The sequence below is a fragment of the Mobula birostris genome, chromosome 19 (assembly GCF_030028105.1).
Source record: "Mobula birostris isolate sMobBir1 chromosome 19, sMobBir1.hap1, whole genome shotgun sequence".
Classification (NCBI taxonomy): domain Eukaryota; kingdom Metazoa; phylum Chordata; class Chondrichthyes; order Myliobatiformes; family Myliobatidae; genus Mobula; species Mobula birostris.
In genome coordinates, this window is record NC_092388.1 from 57351348 (window position 1) to 57373929 (window position 22582).

General features: G+C 40.8%; 1 protein-coding gene across 1 annotated transcript in view; it reads left to right on the forward strand.

The window, feature by feature from the left end:
* The window catches only part of ranbp9 (RAN binding protein 9), an 89524-nt gene that overhangs the window by 13070 nt on the left and 53872 nt on the right, over positions 1-22582 (forward strand). The window contains exons 2-3 of the mRNA XM_072283657.1: positions 5242-5353; positions 8504-8556. Of these exons, the coding sequence (XP_072139758.1) occupies positions 5242-5353; positions 8504-8556 (165 nt within the window). The remainder of the gene's footprint in view (positions 1-5241; positions 5354-8503; positions 8557-22582) is intronic.

The window sequence follows — 22582 nt, forward strand, 5'->3', positions numbered from 1 at the left end:
TGAAGCTGCCCTCGCCTCAGAAACTGATCAAACCACCCATGACTACCTTTAAATTCCACTTTCGCAACACTTTCATCACCATTGTCCAGTGCTTTCTGTTTCAGCTTATTAAAAAGATTGATTTCTCCTTAAGTATAAGAAAACTTAAAGGAACACCATGCTTTGTACACTCATCAATCCACTCAAGTAATAGACTTTCCATTTTATCCATTATTGGATGCTACGAGCAGAGCTAACAGTAACATCGGCAGCTTTCAAAATTCTTTCTCTCTGCGTATAAATAGTGCGAATGGTGGACGGTGGCAAGTTCAACGCGCGGACAATGACATACTTCATTCACCACGATCGAAACACTTAATTATGTCTAGTTTTACGCTAAGTGTAACACTCTTACAAGCTCTTTTAGGCTTTTCCCATACCTTAGAACTCATCTTGCTAACGGATGCACAAAGTAAATCGAGATAAAGCATGTGTTTAAGCAATGTCGGCTGGAATGCAGATCCAGGGAGGAGCTTGGCTGTTCAGGCGCGCGCTGCCTTTTTTCGTAACAGTGAAAACACCTATTTGCGAAAACAGGTAACTAATGTAGGTCTTTCGTAACAGTGAGGTGTTGTAAAGCGAATGTTCGGAACGTGTATTGTGTCACAGTTGCCAGTGAACTATTGGGTCGCTAAAAGAAAATCTTAACCCTTTGCAGTATTTTCACTGATCACTTTAAACCCGTATTCTCTAATATTGAGCTCTTTGCTAAGGAAACAGTCCTTCACAATTTTATACATTTGAATTAATTTTCCCCTCAAGTTCTTCTATTACAAAGAAAGCAATGCTAGCTTATTCAATGTTTCCTCATAGCTATAATTTTCCATTCCTGTCACTATCTTTATAAATCTCTTTTGGGTCCTGTCAAATGTACTTGTCTCTTTCCTGTGGCATGGTTAAGGTGTAGTTTACCTAATGTTGGACAGAGTTCTAACTCTACCTTCCAACTGTATCGTTCATGTCTTGGCCAATAAAGGATAAAATCTTTTTGGCTTTTTCAAAATTCAAAGTAAGTTTTATTATCAAACTACATATATGTCACTATTTACAACCCTGAGATTAAGTTTCTTGTGGGCATCCTCAACAAATCTATAGAATAGTAACCATAACAGAATCAATGAACAACCGGTAAACTGGGGTGTTCAGTCAGAGTCCAGAAGACAACAAACTAGGCAGTACAAAAAGAAAAAAAATACTAGTAAGTAATCAATAAATATTGAGAACATGAGGTGAAGAGTTCTTGAAAGTGAGTCCATAGGTTATGGGAATAGTTCAATGATGAAGCAAGAGAAGTTGAGTGAAATTATTCCCTTTGTTCAAGAGCCCCGATGGTTAAGGGGTGGTAACTGTTTCTAAACCTGGTGGTGTGAGACTTAAAGCTCTTGTATCTTCTTCCTGATGGCAACAGTAGTGCAGGTCCCTGATGATGGTGCTTTTGTGCAACAGCATTTCAGGTAGATGTGCTCAATGTATGGGAGGGCTTTACCTCTGGACTGGGCTGTGTCCACACAAAAAATGCTGAAGGAACTCTGCAGACCCAGGCAGCATCAGTAGAGGAGGTCATGGACTGGCATGTTGGAATGGGAATGTATATCAGTAAGACTTGACATTGATAGGGACACCGCTTCACCAAGCCCACCAGAAAAAGCGGGATCTTCTGGTGGCCATTTCAATTCTACTTCCCATTCTGACATGTCTGTCCAAGGCCTTCCCTATTGATGCGATGAGGCTGTACTCATACTGGAGGAGTAATACCTTGTATTCAGTCTGAGTAGCCTTCAACCAGATGGCATGAACATTAATTTTTCAAACTTATAATTGCCTTCCCTTCACCATGCCCCCATTCCCATTTACCCCTCACATTTCTTTACCTGCCCATTGCTGCCCTCTGTTGCTCCTCCCCTTTCCCTTTCTTCCATGGTTTTCTGCCCTCTCCTATCAGATTCCCCCTTCTACAGCCCTTTATCTCTTTCACCAATCAACTTCCCAGCTCTTTACTTCACCCTCCCCCTCTCCCAGTTTCACCTACCATCTACCACCTTGTACTACTTCCTCCCCTCCCCCCAACTACTTGTTCTAACTTATCTTTGTTTTGAGTCCTGATGAAGGTTCTCGGCTTGAAACTTCAACTGTTACTCTTTTCCGCCGATACTACCTGACCTGCTGAGTTCCTCCAGCATTTTGTGTGTCATTTGGATTTCTAGCATCTGCAGATGCTCTTGTCTTTGGGCCTTGTCCACTACTTTTTGTAGAATTTTGAAACAATGTATTGACCTGCCCTGCTATCTTTTAAAAATCCATGGATTTAAATTGCAATCTAATTGTTCTGCTCTGCTTAATTTCTTTTCATTACCTTGTTCTCTTTTGTTTTACTTCTTAAAAATATTTGGAGAGAATGAATTCATTCAAATAATACACTATGGGCCTGGCTATAGGTTGCTATCCAGATCAATTTTTGTAGTTTTTGAAGTAGCCAGTGAAGTTCAATGAAGTCGCTATTCTTCCATGCATTACATATGGAATAAAATGTAATCAGTGGGAAATTTTTACATGGAAGTGAGTAACAAACTATTGAAGGAAAGAACTAATTTTTATGTAATACTTTTTCAAATATTAACTTCGGCTGAATAATTTTTTGACAGAAAACATTTTAAGGTGTTTTAAGATGCTATTGCTACCATGTAAAAGCAAATCCTAGCATATTTACCTAAGAACCTAATGGCTCATTTTGTTGATGATTAGGGGAGTGATTTCTTTCTTACCCAAAATGTCTTTCTGTCATCAAACAGTACTGGAGTGCCCAGTGCAAGCGGGATCCCACTTTATCAGGCTTCCCTATTGTTGCCAGTGAAATGTTACCCATATTAAACGTACCGGACCATATCGAGACAAATGCTTTTGCAAGCTTTGAATTCCAATGGTTGGACATATTTATTATAACTGTTCTCAATATGGACAGCAAACAGCATTATCAGGAACCAGTAGCTGCTATTGAGAATTCCTTAAAGGGATTTCTGATGTGATGCAGAAGGTTAGTGAGGAAGGTTCAATCGTTAGGTATTAATATTGAAGTAGTAAAATGAATTCAGCAGTGGCTGGATGGGAGACGCCAGAGAGTAGTGGTGGATAACTGTGTGTCAGATTGGAGGCCGGTGTCTCATGGTGTGCCTCAGGGATCTGTACTGGGTCCAGTGTTGTTTGTCATATATATTAATGATCTGGATGATGGGGTGGAAAATTGGATTAGTAAGTATCTCCACTAAGATAGGTGGAGTTGTGGATAATGAAGTAGGTTTTCAAAGCTTGCAGAGAGATTTAGGCCAGTTAGAAGAGTGGGCTGAAAGATGGCAGATGGAGTTTAATGCTGATAAATGTGAGGTGCTACATTTTGGTAGGACTAATCAGAATAGGACATACATGGTAAATGGTAGGGCATTGAAGAATGCAGTAGAACAGAGGGATCTAGGAATAATGGTGCATAGTTCCCTGAAGGTGGAATCTCATGTGGATAGGGTGGTGAAGAAAGCTTTTGGTATGCTGGCCTTTATTAATCAGAGCATTGAGTATAGGAGTTGGGATGTAATGTTGAAATTGTACAAGGCATTGGTAAAACCAAATTTGGACTATTATGTACAGTTCTGGTCACTGAGTTATAGGAAAGATGTCAACAAAATTGAGAGAGTACAGAGAAGATTTACTAGAATGTTACCTGGGTTTCATCTCCTATGTTACAGAGAAAGGTTGAACAAGTTGGGTCTTTATTCTTTGGAGCGTAGAAGGTTGAGGGGTGACTTGATAGAGGTATTTAAAATTGAGGAGGATAGATAGAGTTGATGTGGATAGGCTTTTTCCATTGAGAATGGGGGAGATTCAAACAAGAGGACATGAGTTGAGAGTTAAAGGGCAAAGGTTTAGGGGTAACATGAGGGGGAACTTCTTTACTAGAGAGTGGTCGCTGTGTGGAATGAGCTTCCAGCAGAAGTGGTTGAGGCAGGTTCAATGTTGTCATTTAAAGTTAAATTGGATAGATATATGGACAGGAAAGGAATGGAGGGTTATGGACTGAGTGCAGGCCAGTGGGACTAGGTGAGAGTAAGAGTTAGGCATGGACTAGAAGGGCCGAGATGGCCTGTTTCCCTGCTGTAATTGTTATATGGTTATATGCTGGTTGTTTTTACTTTTTTCATTCTCCAAAATGTCTTTTTTACATGTTAGTGTTGTATTGATGTGTTTAGGAATGGCTTTACACATCATTTGTGCATATTAACTATAGTATTTGCTGCTTTTAACTTTTATTGGAAAAATATTGATTAAAGTATTGGTTCAGTTATTAAAATTGAGTTTTACTGGAATCTTCTGTTCATTGGGACTATTTATTAGCCCATGATATAGTTCAGTAGACAAACTTGTAGCTGAGTTATAAACTCTAAATGCTTAGGTTTTGATATTAATTGTGAAATGCTGCACTATGAGCTGAAGACGAACTTGTAATTTGCTTGCTATTGGTTTTCTGTATAATTTATATTTGGGACCTTTCATCAGTTGGAGTTGGACCTGATTTCAATTGTGGGGCCTATAAACAGCTTTCACAGCTGAAGTGAAAGCAGCTTCATTGGAAAAATAACTATTTATCTGAAATGATAGCTTTATCTTTGTCTGCAATGGGTCATAGCTTCTATGTTTTGAAAATTTGATTCTTTAGTAACAATTAATTTCTATCTTGAATGACATAGTATCTCCTAATTTCTTGTTTACATTTGATAACTATTTTGAAAAGTGTAATTTTAATTATAAATCTCAGATTGTATATAGATGCAGTTAAAGATGGGCAGTAGACTTCTGTTAATACTGTATGCTGCCTTACTGGGACAAATTTGCTTCAGGACATCCATTTGCTTCCTGTGGAATTTCTTAGTTACCATCCTTTTAATTTCTGATTTCTCATTTTGGAAATAGGATGAATCTGAATTTTTAAAAAATAACTTTTTGGATCTGAGTTCATTTTTGAACAACCTGGGTAAAGGAAATGAAACATTAAATAAGAGACAATTACGCATAATGTTTTATCCCCTTGAAGCATGTTTCATCAAGATTTCATCTGTTAACTTGCTGTGAGCTGTTGCTAGATCTTTTGTAACATCTATTAGTAATTTTAATAAAATGTTACTAACTCAGATTTTCCCTCTGCTTTTGTACCTTCAGGTCATGGCAAAACGCCAAAAGATGCAGCTTCAGTCCGAGCAACTTTTCCCATTCCTGCTGCATGTGGGATTTATTACTTCGAGGCAAAGATAGTCAGTAAGGGAAGAGATGGGTGAGAATTAACTAACCTCATCCTTGCTTATTGTATTGCTGTCATTCAGTGTGCATTTACGTTTTGAAATATGGTGACTTAGTTGGGTAAATATTTAGTTTGTAAAAGGTGAATACACTTGATGCCTGAAAGTTGTCATTTGGCAGGATATTAGTGGTCAGTGTTGTGCCTTAACAGAACCTGCACATTTAATCTGAGGCAAAGGTTCATGTGAATCTCTCCAACCTTATTTCTACTGCATTCAGTGCTCCTGATGAGGCCTCCTCTACGTTGCAAGCATTAATACACTGACTATTTTGCAGAATACCTATGCTCAATCATGCTTGGTAATTATCATCCCAAGCTACCAATTGCAGACCATTTCAACTCATGTTCCACTCCCACACTGACCTGTCCATATTCAGCTTTCTCTTTTGCCAGAATGTAATGAAACACAAACCTAAATGCAGTGTTGTTTGATTTTAAGCATTGAAAGTCTGAGCCAGATATGATGGTTCATTGAGTGGCAGAGTTCTAGGCTGAAATATTCAATTTACTGAAGAATAAAAGCTTCACTGGGCTACAGTGAGCCATGGTCCTTGACTACATTACAGACTGATCACGAAGTAGCTTTAACCACTGAATTTACAATTCAAAATCTATTAGACAATCTTGGGATTAATTGGGATTAAAAGCATTCACCCAGTATCTGGTGCTGTGGGATAAATTAGTGTAAAAGGGGTTCACGGCAGTGGGGAAGAGGAACAGGTGTAGTTTGGTAATGGTCCAAAACAACAAGTATCAAAAAAACACTTTGCCAGCACCTACCCTAGGAGACACCAAAATATATTTAAATCTTACCTGAAGTTAACCATTTTCACTGCACTTTGTCTTTCATTGTTGGTGTTCATTGATGTTATCAGGAAATCCATGATTTCCTCCTGAATTCCAAAACATACTGCCTCTTGGTGTTAAGATACTGAAAACATCGTCAGCTTAAATATATACTGGTGACATTTACCTCTACTTCGCTATAATTTTTAACCCAATCTGTCCCACCACTGATTCTAAATTGGACTATGTATTAAATACAACATTTTAGAAGAGCAGAAGTTCTGTCCAACCAAATTTTGGAAAAGCTGATGCTATTTTTCTCTATCTCAAATTTTGTTCCTCTTTTCCTACCCCCTTCATGGCATTTGTTGAAACTGAACCGAAGTGTTTGTAACCTCACTACCTTATATGACTCTGAAAATTAGCTTCAAACTGCATCCATCCTATAAATTCTATCTCTGGATCTTTGCTCGATTCTGCCCATGATTCCGCTTGTCTGCTGAGGCACTCATTGACAGTTGACTGTTTCATTGCATTCATGGCGACCCTTATTCTATTTTGCATAAACTGGCAGTCCAAAAATCTCTTGCCCTGGCCTTGACTTGCACCATGTCCATTTCATCCCTTTGCCCTGAATGTGGGACCCTGATGACTTGGCTTCTAGTTATGCAAAGCTTTGGTTTTAAATTCTTACACTTGTTTTCCAAAACCTCATGCCCACTCCTCCCTTTTTGTAAATCTTCATTTCCAGGATCTTGATTGTCTTCAAATGTGATCACACTCATTGGCAGACTTGGTTTCATATCTCTCCCTCCTTCCCTCCTGGGAATGTGGCTAGATTGCAAGTGACAGAAACAGTGATCTTTTTAAAAAAAAATTCCATGTTGCTCCTGCTCAATGGATGAGATTTGAATAGGGTCATTGTTTTGAGCATGAACTATCAAAAAGTCAATAATTAGCAATACAATTATTTTACCTTCACAGAATCTGGTCATGTGCTAATCAAAATTATCCAATTGTTTCAACTCGATGTTTGTTATAATTCATGTTTTTTCTAAGTGAGTAGTACATTTTGACCTAGATTTTGATCTCTTGCACTTTACTCACCAATGAAAATTGCATGGTGGCTTAACATTTGTTATCAGACCTTTGACACCACTCTACCTCAAAGGAAAAAAGATAAGAGTAAACACGAAAAGGGAGAAATACGCGCCTGCCTTTCTGATTTAGTTCTGATTTATTTTAGATGAACATATTGTTCTGAATTGTAACACGTTAATAGGTAGTGGGAGCTTATCCCCATTATTACCCCTGGCTATAACAATATTATAATGAGCCAGAGCAATTTTAAGAAATTAAAGGTTTTGATTACTTGCGAATGCTAAATCTGGAAAAATATCAAATGGTATCACTATCTGAAATAATGATATGAATATCAACTCTAGTGTGTTTGCAGTTGTAAGTTTAGCTTTGGGACTGCAAGTCTTTTTCTACCCTAGTAATTGAGAGAGGCCATTGCACCCACTTTTGTGAAAGCTTGGGTGTGAACACCACAGCTGGATGTCACTTTCAAAAAGCATAGTTGTATGCAAGGAAGCCAAGCTTGGAAGTCAAGTAAATAAAAACTGCAGGTGCTGAAAACTTAAACTGGAACTTAAAGCTGGAAGTACTCAACAAGTCAGGCTGTATCTGTGGGATGAGAAACAGTTAACATTTTGGATTGAAGACTAGGAAAAAGAGAGAAGAATAGTTAATTTGTAGTGGTGTGTCTCTGGGCTAAAAGCAGTGTGGCCATGGGGATAAGCAGTAAATAGGATTATTTGGTCAATGAGTGAATGGGAACAGTCAGAGTGAGAACAGAGACAAAAAAAAAATGCAGGAGTTGCAAAATTGAAACAGAAGGCATCCTCAGCATACCAGTTTGGGAATGTCCTTTACCTTGGGAGGTGGCGGGGGGGTGGTGGTGAGAAAGGAGAAATAAATGAGCTGAGTCAATAATACAGACATCTGACTAATACAGACACAAGTTAGCTGAAGTTGTAGAGTTTGGTGTTGTATCCAGACAGCTGCAATGTGCCCAAATGGGAGATGAGATGCATTGCTCAAGCTTTTGATGGAAAAGCTTACAGGAGTCCATAGATGGATATGTCAAAAGAGGGAGTTAGTGACAGGCAACAGAAGCGTAGGGTTGCCTCTGTAGACTGAATGCAGATACTGCACAAGGCAGTCACTCATTTTGTGATTGATTTCTTAATGTCTGACATTACTTGTGTATAAAACTGATCTCAAGTTAAACATTGTTAAATGAAGACAAACTTAAGAATGATCTTGTTACAGATATATGGGCATTGGACTTTCTGCTCAAGGTGTCAACATGAATAGATTACCAGGTAAGTGTGTCACTTTAATTTGTATCTTGAAGGATCACAACATTAAAAAGTTAAGGGGGAATGAAAAATTGGAACTTGTAGTATACATGGTACTTCGGACAGTGCTGGAAAAGGTCACTTATAAAAAAGATAACCAGGAGGCTGCCTAATGTCCTTCGGCCTTCAGACGTTAGTTTCTCTCCTCCTTGCTCTTATCTTTGAATATTAATTTAATTTTGTTCTAACATGTTCAATTCAGACTTCCATTATGTTAGACTTTGATTTTAACTCCTTGACAACAGGAGTGAGTACAATGGAAGTAAAATAGAGAGAACAGACAATCCCATTCCCCCGTAAATTTTGAAGTGTAGAAACTTGATCAAGGATGAAGCCCCTGTGAAAAGTGGCTTACATTGGTCTCTCGTGTCCCTACATCTACAGTCTCGTGCCCCTGGCTTAAATTAGTCATGGGTAGCTAATATCATGAGGCAAAGGCCATTCGTGTGATTAGGTCCTTGTTAATATCTGGCTCTCCATGTGCGAGTGGATATTTTAGTGCCTTCTGTGCACCTGGAGAACTGGAGTACTTTATGTAACAATTTTTGGTTTAACTTTTTACAGTTTTATCAAACTTTCAAGTAAAATCTGTTGTTGATCTTATGGTTAATGTTCCAGTTTTACAATTTTTAATTTTTCATATTATTATTGAACTGCCTGTTTGCACTATTTGACGTTCAAAGTTCACTTATAATTGAAGTATTTATACTATATACAGCCTTGAGATTTGTCTACTTACTAGCAGCCACAAAACAAAGAAACCCAGTAGAACCCTTTTGTAAAAAAGACAATCAAACACCCAATGTGCAGGGAAAAATAAATTATGCAAACAATAAAAGTAAGTAAATAACATTTAGAACTGAAGTTCATGAAAATGAATCCACAGCACAAAGCCAGTCACAGCTGATTCAGGAGCCAGGATAGTTAGATGCAGGCCCCAGCCACGTTTCAGCACAGAGATAAGTAAACCTCAGAGCAGTGAGCTGAATACCGGCCCATCCCTCTATTCCAGCCCTGACACCCAAACTTTTCAATCTGGTCCAGTGCTTAAATCGGTGAAACGTCGGCTTGTTCCTTGTCTCAGGCCTTTCCACTTTGAATTGCCTCCAAGTCCGCTCCAGCAATGGCCATAACATTGGCCTCTACACTCCAAGGTGCAACTGTCCTCTGCCTTCTTGACTTCAGGTCACCACAAAAATGCCAGGTCATACCGGCGGTTCAAACGCTTAACTCTGAAAAGGAAGTTACAGGCTATTGATTACGGTAATAGTTTTTGAGGGAAAGTGTGATTAATATTTCCTGAGGAGACTGAGGCCCTTTAACATCTGTCGGACAATGCTGAGGATGTTCTGCGAGTCTGTGGTGGCCAGTGCGATCATGTTTGCTGTTGTGTGCTGGGGCAGCAGGATGAGGGTAGCAGACCAACAGAATCAATAAACTCATTCGTAAGGCCAGTGATGTTATGGGGATGGAACTGGACTCTCTGACGGTGGTGTCTGGAAAGAGGATGCTGTCCAAGTTGCATGCCATCTTGGACAATGTCTCCCGTCCACTACATAATGGACTGGTTGGGCACAGGAGTACATTCAGCCAGAGGCTTGTTCCACCGAGATGCAACACTGAGCGTCATAGGAAGTCATTCCTGCCTGTGGCCATCAAACTTTATAACTCCTCCCTTGGAGGGTCAGACACCCTGAGCCAATAGGCTGGTCCTGGACTTACTTCCTGGCATAATTTATGGTTTTATTACTATTTAATTATATATGGTGCAACTGTAATGAAAACCAATTTCCCCCGGGATCAATAAAGTATGACTAATACTATAAAGTAATAGTTTTGTTTGCTGCCAGCAAGTCGTCACTGTGCTTCATCAGTGCCATCTTAAACTGGAATGCAATTGCTACATATTAGGCTACACTTGTATATCTTGTATATCTGCTTAACACCAAAAAGGTTTTGGGAGCCCATAGTTTACTAAGGGCCACCCAAATCTAGTGTTGGGTTGATACCATGGTAGAATAAAATGCAATAATTTTTCATTAAATATTCCCAGTTGGTTACTGCAAAAGCCAAAAAGAGTATAGAAAGTTAAGGGATGGAAGTAAGAACAAGAAGGTAGGACTGCAAATAGTGTTGAAAAGGTTGAATAAATTGAGGAACTCAATACATACAGAGCAAAACAATAAGAAGTAGGGACTTCAAAAGCATGTGCTCTTGAAAGGCAAAATATGAATGTATGATTGTTAATATTGTGTGCTTGCTTTTAGAAAACTGAAGAGCATGGTACAGATGCTGAGATGTGCAAGAAAATGGGTGAGGGAAACTTGATAAGAAAATATCAAGGGGTGCCACGTTTCTCTAATTAGGCTGCCTCTGAACGAAATAGATATCACTCTTGGGCAAGGGAAGAAACAGCAGAGACTCTATCATTTTCAAAACCTCCAGCTACAAGTGTAATACGGAAGAACTGCTATTGTTTAAATTGGTAGAAGGGGATAAATTGACTGATTACGAGCTAGTGAGGCCATCACTGGAAATGAGCACATTATTAGAAACAATACTGAGGAATTATTAATCAATATTTAGAACAGAGAGAATGAAGATGCTGGAAAGGAGCAAAAAAAAAACTGACTGCTAGAGGAACTCTAGGTCCCTTGGAATGAAATAGATGGATGATGTTTCTGGTTGACATCTTTCATCTGGACTGATGAAGGGTCTTGATGTGAAACATTGACTGTTCATTTCTTCTGAGCTGCTGAGTTCTTCTGGGAGTTTGTTTCTTTATTTAGAGAAGACTAGATTAATTGAGGTACCACCATGTCTCACCGTTGAATATTTTAGTAATTACAGTCTGGTTGAGTGTAACACAAATATCAGTGTACTTCAGAAATAGTTTTTCCCACTGACAAGTTAGTTTGTGGTTGGCTGGTGGGAAGAGTACAGGTCCGCAAAAGTGGCAGGTTGTATAATTTGAATTGATAACAGGAAGTAAAGTGAAATGGTGAGTGGCTGTTGTAGATATTAGTAGGCTGTGTACAGTAAGGTTCTGAAATATCTAGTAATTATTCCTTTCAGCTTTTATTCCGGTTAACTGGGGTGTATTGAGACCAGTACATTTTGGCCCAAATAAGTGGCTAACCCAGTTAGCTGAAGTTTTATGGAAATAGTTAAAAAGACAAACCTACAGTTTAATGAAGTAACAAACTGTGTATTTAAATGAAGTACAGAACAAATTAGAACATCACCAATACTACTACAGTACTATAAAACTGATTAATTCTTAATAGATCAGAGGAAGTCAACTAATGTACACCAATGTGTTCTTTTGGTTGACTCTAAATGAACAAAATCAGATAATGGACTGCTTTCACTGCCTTCCTCTGTGAAGTAGTGTCATAATCCAACAATAAATAGGTGTTAGGCGGATGGTTTTTAATTTGGTCCAGAAGGGTAATTATTTTGGCTAGTGTCAACTCTTTTCATGGCATCTTGGTAAGGGTCTGATTTTTAAAGTCAAGTTTAAAAAAAAATCAAAAGTCATTGCTTTTTGAATCAGCATCTGTTGGCCCAAGTGGATAACTTAACACAAGCTCAGGCAAGTGACGCTACTTTAAAAACTGTTCACTTAAGCACGGGGTAGTGTCTAGAAACTATTCTGCAACTATTTTCCTGTCTCAATTAAGTGGCATAGTGTTGCAAGTAAAGGGACTCCCTGCTATTTTCTCAATTAACAGGAATTCTGCAGATGCTGGAAATTCAAGCAACACGCATCAAAGTTGCTGGTGAACGCAGCAGGCCAGGCAGCATCTCCAGGAAGAGGTACAGTCGACGTTTCAGGCCGAGACCCTTCGTCAGCCCTTCAGTTCTGACGAAGGGTCTCGGCCTGAAACGTCGACTGTACCTCTTCCTAGAGATGCTGCCTGGCCTGCTACGTTCACCAGCAACTTTGATGTGTGTTGCTATCTTCTCAATTGTTTTTTCTTTAAGAGTTGTCTCAAATAAGTGGCTTTCTCAATGAACCAATGGCCTAATTAACTGGATTTCACTGTATATTAATTATTTAGGTTTAAATCTATGTGTCATTTGAGATGTTTACAATTGATATATAAAAACACCTTGAATGTGATCTTTGCCTGTTATTTCTGAAATCTTGTGGATTTTCTTCCACATCCTGGAAATGTGCAGATTGGAAGACAATTGTCTACTGTAAGACCATAAGATATAGGAGCAGAAGTAGGTCATTCGCCCCTCTGAGTTTGCTCCACCATTCAGTCATAGTCATACTTTATTGATCCCAGGGGGAAATTGGTTTTCGTTATAGTTGCACCATAAATAATAAATAGTAATAGAACCATAAATAGTTAAATAGTAATATGTAAAATTATGCCAGTAAATTATGAAATAAGTCCAGGACCAGCCTATCGGCACAAGGTGTCTGACCCTCCAAGGGAGGAGTTGTAAAGTTTGATGGCCACAGGCAGGAATGACTTCCTATGACGCTCTGTGTTTCATCTTGGAGGAATGAGTCTCTGGCTGAATGTACTCCTGTGCCCACCCAGTACATTATGTAGTGGATGGGAGACATTGACCAAGATGGCATGCAACTTAGACAGCATCTTCTTTTCAGACACCACCGTGAGAGAGTCCAGTTCCATCCCCACAACATCACTGGCCTTAGGAATAAGTTTGTTGATTCTGTTGGTGTCTGCTACCCTCATCCTGCTGCCCCAGCACACAACAGCAAACATGATAGCACTAGCCACCACAGACTCGTAGAACATCCTCAGCATCGTCCGGCAGATGTTAAAGGACCTCAGTCTCCTCAGGAAACAGATGGCTCTGACCCTTCTTGTAGACAGCCTCAGTGTTCTTTGACCAGTCCAGTTTATTGTCAATTCGTATCCCCAGGTATTTGTAATCCTCCACCATGTCCACACTGACCCCCAGATGGAAACGGGGGTAACCAGTCCCTTAGCTCTCCTCAGGTCTACCACCAGCTCCTTAGTCCTTTTCACATTAAGCTGCAGATAATTCTGCTCACACCATGTGACAGTTTCCTACAGTAGCCCTGTACTCGACCTCATCTTCCTTGCTGATGCATCCAACTATGGCAGAGTCATCCGAAAACTTCTGAAGATGACAAGACTCTGTGCAGTAGTTGAAGTCCGAGGTGTAAATGGTGAAGAGAAAGGGAGACAAGACAGTCCCCTGTGGAGCCCCAGTGCTGCTGATCACTCTGTCGGACACCCAGTGTTGCAAGCACATGTACTGTGGTCTGCCAGTCAGGTAATCAAGAATCCATGACACCAGGGGAGCATCCACCTGCATCACTGTCAGCTTCTCCCCCAGCAGAGCAGGGCGGATGGTGTTGAACGCACTGGAGAAGTCAAAAAAACATGACCCTCACAGTGCTTGCTGGCTTGTTCAGATGGGCGTAGACACGGTTCAGCAGGTAGGCGATGGCATCCTCAACTAGTCGGGGCTGGTAGGCGAACTGGAGGGGATCTAAGTGTGGCCTGACCGTAGGCCGGAGCAGCTCCAGAACAAGTCTCTCCAGGGTCTTCATGATGTGGGAGGTCAATGCCACCGGTCTGTAGCTGGGGTGGGGCCTCAGTGGACTGATCCAATTCTTCCAGTCATCCCCTTAAATACACCCAATGACTTGGTCTCCACAGCCGCTCATGGCAACAAATTCCACAGATTTACCACCCTCTGACTAAAGTAATTCCTCCACGTCTGTTCTAAATGGACGTCCTTCAATCCTGAAGTTGTGCCCTCTTGTCCTAGACTCCCCTACCATGGGAAATAAGATTGTCTGTTGTGTAGGTGAGATACTGACTTAGCGTTATTGGAAATGCAAGGAGAATAAGAAAGTGGTTTAGCATAGGATCAGTGTAAAAGGATGATTGGCTGGCGAGGAGCTTCTATGTTCTGAATCTGGGATGAGGATGAATGCTGTGGCAGAATAGGCCAGTTAGTCAAGCAACAAAGAAAGCAACCAAGATCTAGTCCAAAGAATTCTGAGTTAATAGAAACATAGCCACAAGGGTCATATCTAACTCCCTTATATATGATTGTGGCAAAACAAACCATGGATTACACATTTTAAGATGCTGATACTAGCATAACAGATGGATCTTTAAGTGTTTACCAGGATCATTGAAGATAGTGCAGGTAGTTTTGCTGAACACAATAGTTAGATTTCTAAGAATCCTGTATATAGAAAATCACATAGCAGAATAAACTGCAGGCAGCACGGTAGAATAGATGCCTTACAATTCCAGCGATGCAGGGTCAACTCCTGCAGCTGCCTGCAAGATGTTTGTACTTTCTCCCCATGAACGTGTGGATTTCCAGGTGCTCTGGTTTCCTCCCACAGTCCAAAGACGTACCGGTTAGTAGGTTAATTTTTCATTGTAAATTACTCTGTAATTAGGCAAAGATTAAATTGGGGGTTACTGGGCAGTGTGGCTCGAAGGGACAAAAGGGCCTTCTGTACTGTATGTCAATAAATAAATAAACTCTAGTCACCTTCGAAGCACAGACTTAGACAGGGTTTTTGCAATTGTGCTTGAGCCAATGTAGTCTTGTCCATGTAATGCTAATATTGGTCCTTAATCAATCAATCATATTATGGAAATGGACAGCTTAGCGGAACTACCTGTACATAGAAAACCTACAGCACAATACAGGTCCTTCGGCCTACAAAGCTGTGCCAAACATGCCCTTACCCTAGAACTACCTAGGCTTGCCCATAGCCCTCTATTTTTCTAAGCTCCATGTACCTATCCAAAAGTCTCTTAAAACACCCTATCGTTTCTGCTTCTACCACCGCCGCTGGCAGCCCATTCCACACACTCACCGCTCTCTGCATAAAAAAAACTTAACCCCTAACATCTCCTCTGTACCTACTTTCAAGCACCTTAAAACTATGCCCTCTCGTGCTAGCCATTTCAGCCCTGGGGAAAGGCCTCTGACTATCCACACAATCAATGCCATCATTATCTTGTACATCTCTCTCATCCTCCGTCACTCCAAGGAGAAAAGGCTGAGTTCACTCAACCCATTCTCATGAGGCATGCCCCAATCCAGGCAACATCCTTCTAAATGTCTAAGAAGGCCTGAAGTGTAAAGGCAGAAAGTGATTGGGGAAAGGCACTTGTTAAATTTCCACTTAAAAATGCAGCAAAGTAAGTGGGTTAAGCTGGCAAGGACAAGATGGGATGAAAGTGTGTGCTATAATTAAAAAGGAATATCATTTTATTATCTGTTTTCTCCATTTGGACAGTTGTCATGACTCTGTTTTAAATGTAGCTATCACAACTGGCTCAAACTGCAGTGTATTTATCTTTCATACTGCACAATCATCCCTTGTCATTTAATCTCTTCTGCTGAGACTGGAGCTCCCAACCTGGGGTCCACAGACCCTTTGCTTAATGGTATTGGTCCACGGCATAAAAAAGGTTGGGGAGTCCCTGGTTTGTACTATTAATTGATGCATCTACAAACAGTTTTGTTGAATTTCCTTTTTTGTGCTCTACTTCGATTTCTGCATTAAGACTGGCTTATTATTTTCCCATTTTGTTGAATGGCCTTTGACTAGAAGTATTTAACTTTATCCTTTAACAGATGTTGCTTGATCGAAGTATTTTAGCCTTTTTTGTTTATCACAGAACACTATAGAACAGGAACAGTCCCTTTGGCCACTGTCTGTGCTATACACTACAAATTAAACTGCATTTCTTCTGCCATAAGACATGGGAACGGAGTTAGGCCATTCAACCCATTGAGCTTACTCCACCCTGTCATCATGATTGATTTATTTTCGCTTTCAATCCCATTCTCCTGCCTTCTCCCCATAAACTGACACTCTTACTGATCAAGAACTTAATCAACTTCCACTTTAAATACCCAGTGACTTGGATTCCACAGATTCACCACTCTGGCTGTAGAAATTTTTCTTCATCTCTGTTCTGAAGGGACGTCCTTTTATTCTGAAGCTAATCCCTCTAGTCCTAGACTCCCCACTATAAGAAACATGCTCTCCATGTCCACTTAATTAGATAGTTCAATATACAATGTGTTTCAATGAGATCACTCTCAATCGTCTAAATTCCAGTGAGGACAGGCCCAGAGCCATCCTCATACATTAACCCTTTCATTCCTGGGGTCATTCTCATAAACCTCTTCTGGACTCTTTCCATTGTCAGCCCCAGCACATCCTTTCTCAGATAAGATGTCCGAAATGGCTCTCAATACCCCAAATGTGGTCTGACCAGTGCCTTGCCTTTCAGTATTACATTCTTGCTTTCATATTCTAGTCCTCTCAAAATGAATGCTAACAGTGCATTTTCTTTTCTTGCTATCAACTTAACCTGCAGTTAACCTTTAGGGAATCCTGCAGTAGAACTCCCAAGTCCCTTTGTACCTTTGATTTTTGAATTAACTCCTTGCTAGAAAATGGTCTGTCTTTATGCCTTCTACCAAAGTGCAAAGTACTTCTGTACACTGTTTTCCATCTGCCCCTTCTTTGCCTATTCTCTTGTCTCACATCCAAGATGATGGTTAATACAGTTGCAAAGACAAGTCTTCTCCTCTATTGAATGCTATGACCGACAGGAGCTCCTTAAGATGCCTATTTGGTGTTTCTAGCTCACTAATTTTGAACACTGAGAACATCTGCCATTTTTACATCACGAGAATGCTACCAACCAAGATCGTTACAACTCCATCACGAGGAAGACGTCAACAATGGCACTATAAGAGAAGGCAGAATTGTAGCAAGAGACCTTACAAGCCCCTGCTCCCAAGTGTTGTCTTAGCAAATGCACAGTTGATTGCTAACAAAATGGATGAGATTTGACTAAGACTCACCTTGGCAGAAGAACCTACTAGAGTGATGTACTATGATCTTCACAGAAACATGATTGGGCCACAGAGTACCGATCAGCTATTGGGCTAGCAGATCAGCCAGTCTTCGGAACCAACAGAATACACAACTCTGGCAAGAAATCAGGTAGTGGTTCATGCATTTATGTTAGCAATGCTTGGTGGACTATTTCAGTCATTATTGAAAGTTTCTGCTCTGCCAACATGGAATACATAATGATAAAGTGCAGGTCCTCTCACCTATCGAGAGAAATCACTTTTGCTAATATTACAGCAGTTTATATACCAACACTAAATTATCATTAGCTCAATGACATGAAACTATTGTTAAACAACTGACTGGTCTTCCTGATGGTGCCTTCCTCGTAGCTGGCGATTTTAATCAGGCTAACATTAAAACAGTATTCCATAAACTCTATTGCCCGACAAGGGGCAATAACACACTGGACCAGGTGTACACCAAACATTTAGGGCCTTCCCATGCCCTCACCTGGGGTTCTGATCATCTGTGTTAACATCTGATCCCAACAGATAGACCAGTAAAGAAGGAGAAACCAACCTCCAGGACAGTGATGCTGTGGCCTGAGGGAGCCACTTCCTGTCTTCAAGATTGCTTTGAGAGTACTGATTGGAGTCTGTTTGCATACCATCTACACACAACTCGGGTATTGATTTAGAGTAGGGGTTCCCAACCTGGAGTCCATGGTCCCCCTGGTTACTGGTAAGGCTGTATGGCATAAAACGAGTTTGGGAACCACTGACTTAGAGGAATACACAACCACAGTTATGCACTACTTCAAATACTATGTAGACAATGTCATCAGTACCAAAACTATCCTCTGGGTATCCCTGAACCAGAATCCATGTATGAACAGCAAGGTATGGAACCTACTCAAAGCTTGTGACACTGCTTACAGATCCAGCAATGCAAAAGCATACAGTGAGGCCAGTTCGAATCTTAAGAGGCATTAACATTGCCAAGTATAGTCACAAAGTAGTGATTGAGACATATTTCTTTAAAGCCACTGATTCCTGGCGTGTTTGGGAAAGCATCAGATTGTAAAGGAAAGTTCTCCTGCTTTGTTCATGGTGACGCCAAACTAGCCAAAGAACTAAACAATTTCTTTGCTCACTTGGAGAAGGATACTAAGTAACCAGTGATGAAGGCCTTAACTTCGAACAGAGGAATTGCGCTGACACTAAACATGCACAAGGTGAGATACTGTCAGTGTACACAGAAAAACGGGATCAAAATGGTGTACCCTGACAGGTCCTTGGGTTCTGTGCTGACTAGATGGCAGAAGTTCTCATGGGTATTTTCAACCGCTCACTGACTCAGGTTGTGTTTCTGGCATGTTTCAAAGCTTCAACTATCTTACTAAACCTCAAGACCTCAGCAGCAACCGATCTTATTGACACCACACTGGCAGTACTCATTCCTGTTGTTGCCAAGTGGTTGGAAAGATTGATCATGTTCCACCTCAAGGACATAAACCTGACTACCTTGGACTAGCACCAGTTTGCCTACAAGGCCAGTAGATTAATTGAAAATGCCATTTCTATTGCCCTTCATGTATCTTGGAATACTTGGAGCACAAAGGCACATACTTCAGGATGCTTTTCACTAACTTGGCCTTCAACACTATACTACTGAACAAGCTGACTGTCAATTCTACAATCTAGGTCTCAGCACATCAACCCGTAATTGGATTCCCCAGACAGAAATAATCTACTTCAGGAAGGCAAGAGGTCCCAAACAAGTGCCACTATTTGTTAAATGGTGAGGTAGTGGAAAGTTTCAGGTTTTTGTGGATGAACATCACGGAGAAGCTCTCTTGGTCCGTCAACGCAACCTTGGCAGTAAAGAAGGCACAACAGCATAATATCTGGGGTGCTAAAGGAGAGCTAATCTGCCCCAAAAATTGTTGGCCAACTTTTATCGCTGTGTTTATATGATGACTGTTGCCCAGTACTGTAGAATGTGGACTGCAATCGTGGAGGAACAGGCCCTTTGGCCAATAATGTTGTTCTGAATGAATTAAATTAGAAAAAAATACTCACATTAACTAATCTCTTCTGTCTTCAATCTGAGGCTGTGTTAAGAAGGCCAATATCATCTGAATATGAGAAAAGCAAGTTAACATGCCTTAATGATTACAGCACGGTGGCTCTGACATCCGCCATTCTGAAGTGCTTAGAGGGTGGTCATGATACTGTTTAACTCTGGGATCCCAGATAGCAATTTGCCTACTGCTGAAACAGGTCTACGGCACATGCCATTTCCCTGGCTCTACACTACCTCTGGAGCATCTGAACAGTACAGGTGCCTATGTTAGATTACTTTTCATTGATTACAGCTCTGCCTTCCGTACTATAATTCCAAGCAAACACCTTTGGACTCAACACTTCCATTGCAACTGGATCCTTACCTTCCTCATCAACAGACTGCCATTAGTAAATCTAGGTAGCAGCACCTCTGTCACGATTATCCTGATCATTCGTGCCCTGCTAGGTTGTATCCCACCTGACTACTCCCCAATACACTTGTGACTGTATGGCTGGATTCTGCTCTAACTCCATCTACAAGATTGCAACAAAGTGCCTTGTATCTCATGGCATCAAGACAACAGATTTTCCCTCAATGTTAGCAAAACAAGAGCTGGTCATTGGCTTCAGGAAGGGTGGCTGTGCACGTAGTCCTATTTGCATCAACAATGAGGTTGAGAAGTTTTAGAGCTTCAGGTTCCAATAATCTAAGGAATGGAACATCACTAATGGCTTGTTCTGGTCCAACTACGTTGACACTATGCCCAAGAAAGTTCACCAACGTCTTTACTTCCTCAGGAGGCAGAAGAAATTTGGCATGTGCCATTTGACCCTCACCAATTTTTATCAATACACCATAGAATGCATCCTATCCAGCTACATAGTGGTTTGGTATAGCAACCCATCTACCGTGACTGCAAGAAAGTGAAGAGAATTGTGGACATTGCACATTATAGAAACCAGCCTCCCCTCCATGAACTCTGTCAACACTGCTCACTGCCTTGGTAAAACAAGCAGTATAATCAAAGACCCCATCCCAAGATAAAGGCCTGAAAGCATGTTACCACCAGGCTCAAGGACAGCTTCTATCCTGCTATTATAAGACTATTGAATGGTTCCCTAGTACTATAAAATGGACTCAGGACCTTGATCTGCATTGTTATGGTTATGGCCTTGCATCTTATTGTCTACCTACAGTGCACTTTCTCCCTACCTGTAGCACTTAATTCTGCGTTCTTTACCGTTTTACCTTGTTGTATCTCAAAGCACTGTTGCTGTGAACTGGTTAGTATGAATGGTATGCAAGACAATTTTTTATTTATTTATTGCCAACACATGTGACGTACAGCAATTTATAGTTTGTCTTCTTTACCACATATCTACTTGCATTGCCACTTTCAGGAGGCTATGAACTTGGATTCTAAGATCCCTATACATCGTGCTGTTAAGGTCGTGCTATTAATTGTATATTTTTCCTTTCATTTGATTTCCCAAAGTGCAACATTTCTGGCAGGCCATCTTGCGGGACAAGTGGCAATTTCAAACTAAGCAAATCAACGAAGGATTCTTGACAGTTGTGGCAAGTCTTGACTGCTATCACCTCTCATAATGTGTAATCAAGCGACATAGATGACAACAGTTCTTTGCTTCTGCATGAACTCAATACCTTCTGTGCTTGCTTTGACCATCAAAAATGGAGGAACCATCATGAATTCCCACAGTTCCTGATGATCCCTTGGAGGCTTAACCCATGAAAAATATCTGGCCCAGATGGGGTATCTAGTCAGGTACTAAAGACCTTTGTTGATCAACTGCCTGGAATGTTTACTGAGATCTTTAATCTTTCACTTTAAGTCTAAGCTACTCACTTCAAGCAGGCTTCTTAGGCTAGTGGTGCCTAAGAAGAGTGTAGTAACCCATTGTCCAGTAGCACTTACATCCACAGTGCTTAAGTGTTTTGAGAGGTTGATGATGAAATGTATCTACTCATGCCTGAGAAGCAACTTGGATCTGCTCGATTTGCCCATCGGAGCAACAAGTCCACAGCAGGTGCCAACTTATTGGCTATTCACTCAAATGTGGAACACCTGGATAGCAAAGATGCATACATCAAGATGCCCTTTATTGACTATAACTCAGTAATTAGTACTGTGATCATCTCAAAATTAATACAAATCTTCAAGACGTTATGCTCAATACCTCCTTGTGCATTTGGATCCGCCATTTCCTCACTTGCAGACCCCAGTCTGTTCAGATTGGCAACAACATCTCCTCCACAATCTCCAACAGTACAGATGCACCATAAGGCTGTGTGCTTAGTCCCCTGGTCTACTTGCTTTACATTTATGACATTGTGGCTAAGCACTGCTCCAATGCCATATTCAAGTTTGCTGATGACACCGTTGTAGGCCGAATCAAAGGTTGTGACAAATCAACCTACAGGAGAGAGACTGAAAATCTGGCTGACTGGTGTCACAACAACAACCTCTTACTCACTGTCAGCAAGACCAAGCAGCTGATTATTGATTTCAGAGGAGGAAACCAGAAGTCCATGAGCCAGATCTCATTGGGGGAATCAAGTGGAGAGGGTCAGCAACTTCTTAGTTCCTCAGTGTTACCATTTTGGAGGCACTGTCCTGAGCCCAGCACTAAATATAATTACAGAGAAAGCTTGGTAGAACTTCTACTTCCTAAGGAGGTTGCAAAGAGTCAACATGACAACTAAAATTTTGACAAGGTTCTATGGATGTGTAGTGGAGACTGGCAGCAACATATGGAAATATCAAAGCCCTTGAATTCTATGAAAAATAATGGATACAGCCCAGTCCATCACTGGTGAAGCCCTCCCCATCACTGAGCTCATCTACATGGAGTGTCGTTGCAGGAAAGCTGCATCCATCATCAGGAATCCCTACTACCCAGGTCATGCTGTCTTGCTACTGCCATCAGGAAGAAGGTACAGGAGCCTCAGCATTTACACCACCAGATTAAGGAGCAGTTATTACCCCTCAACCATCAGACTCTTGGACCAAAAGGATAACTTCACTCGCTCCAA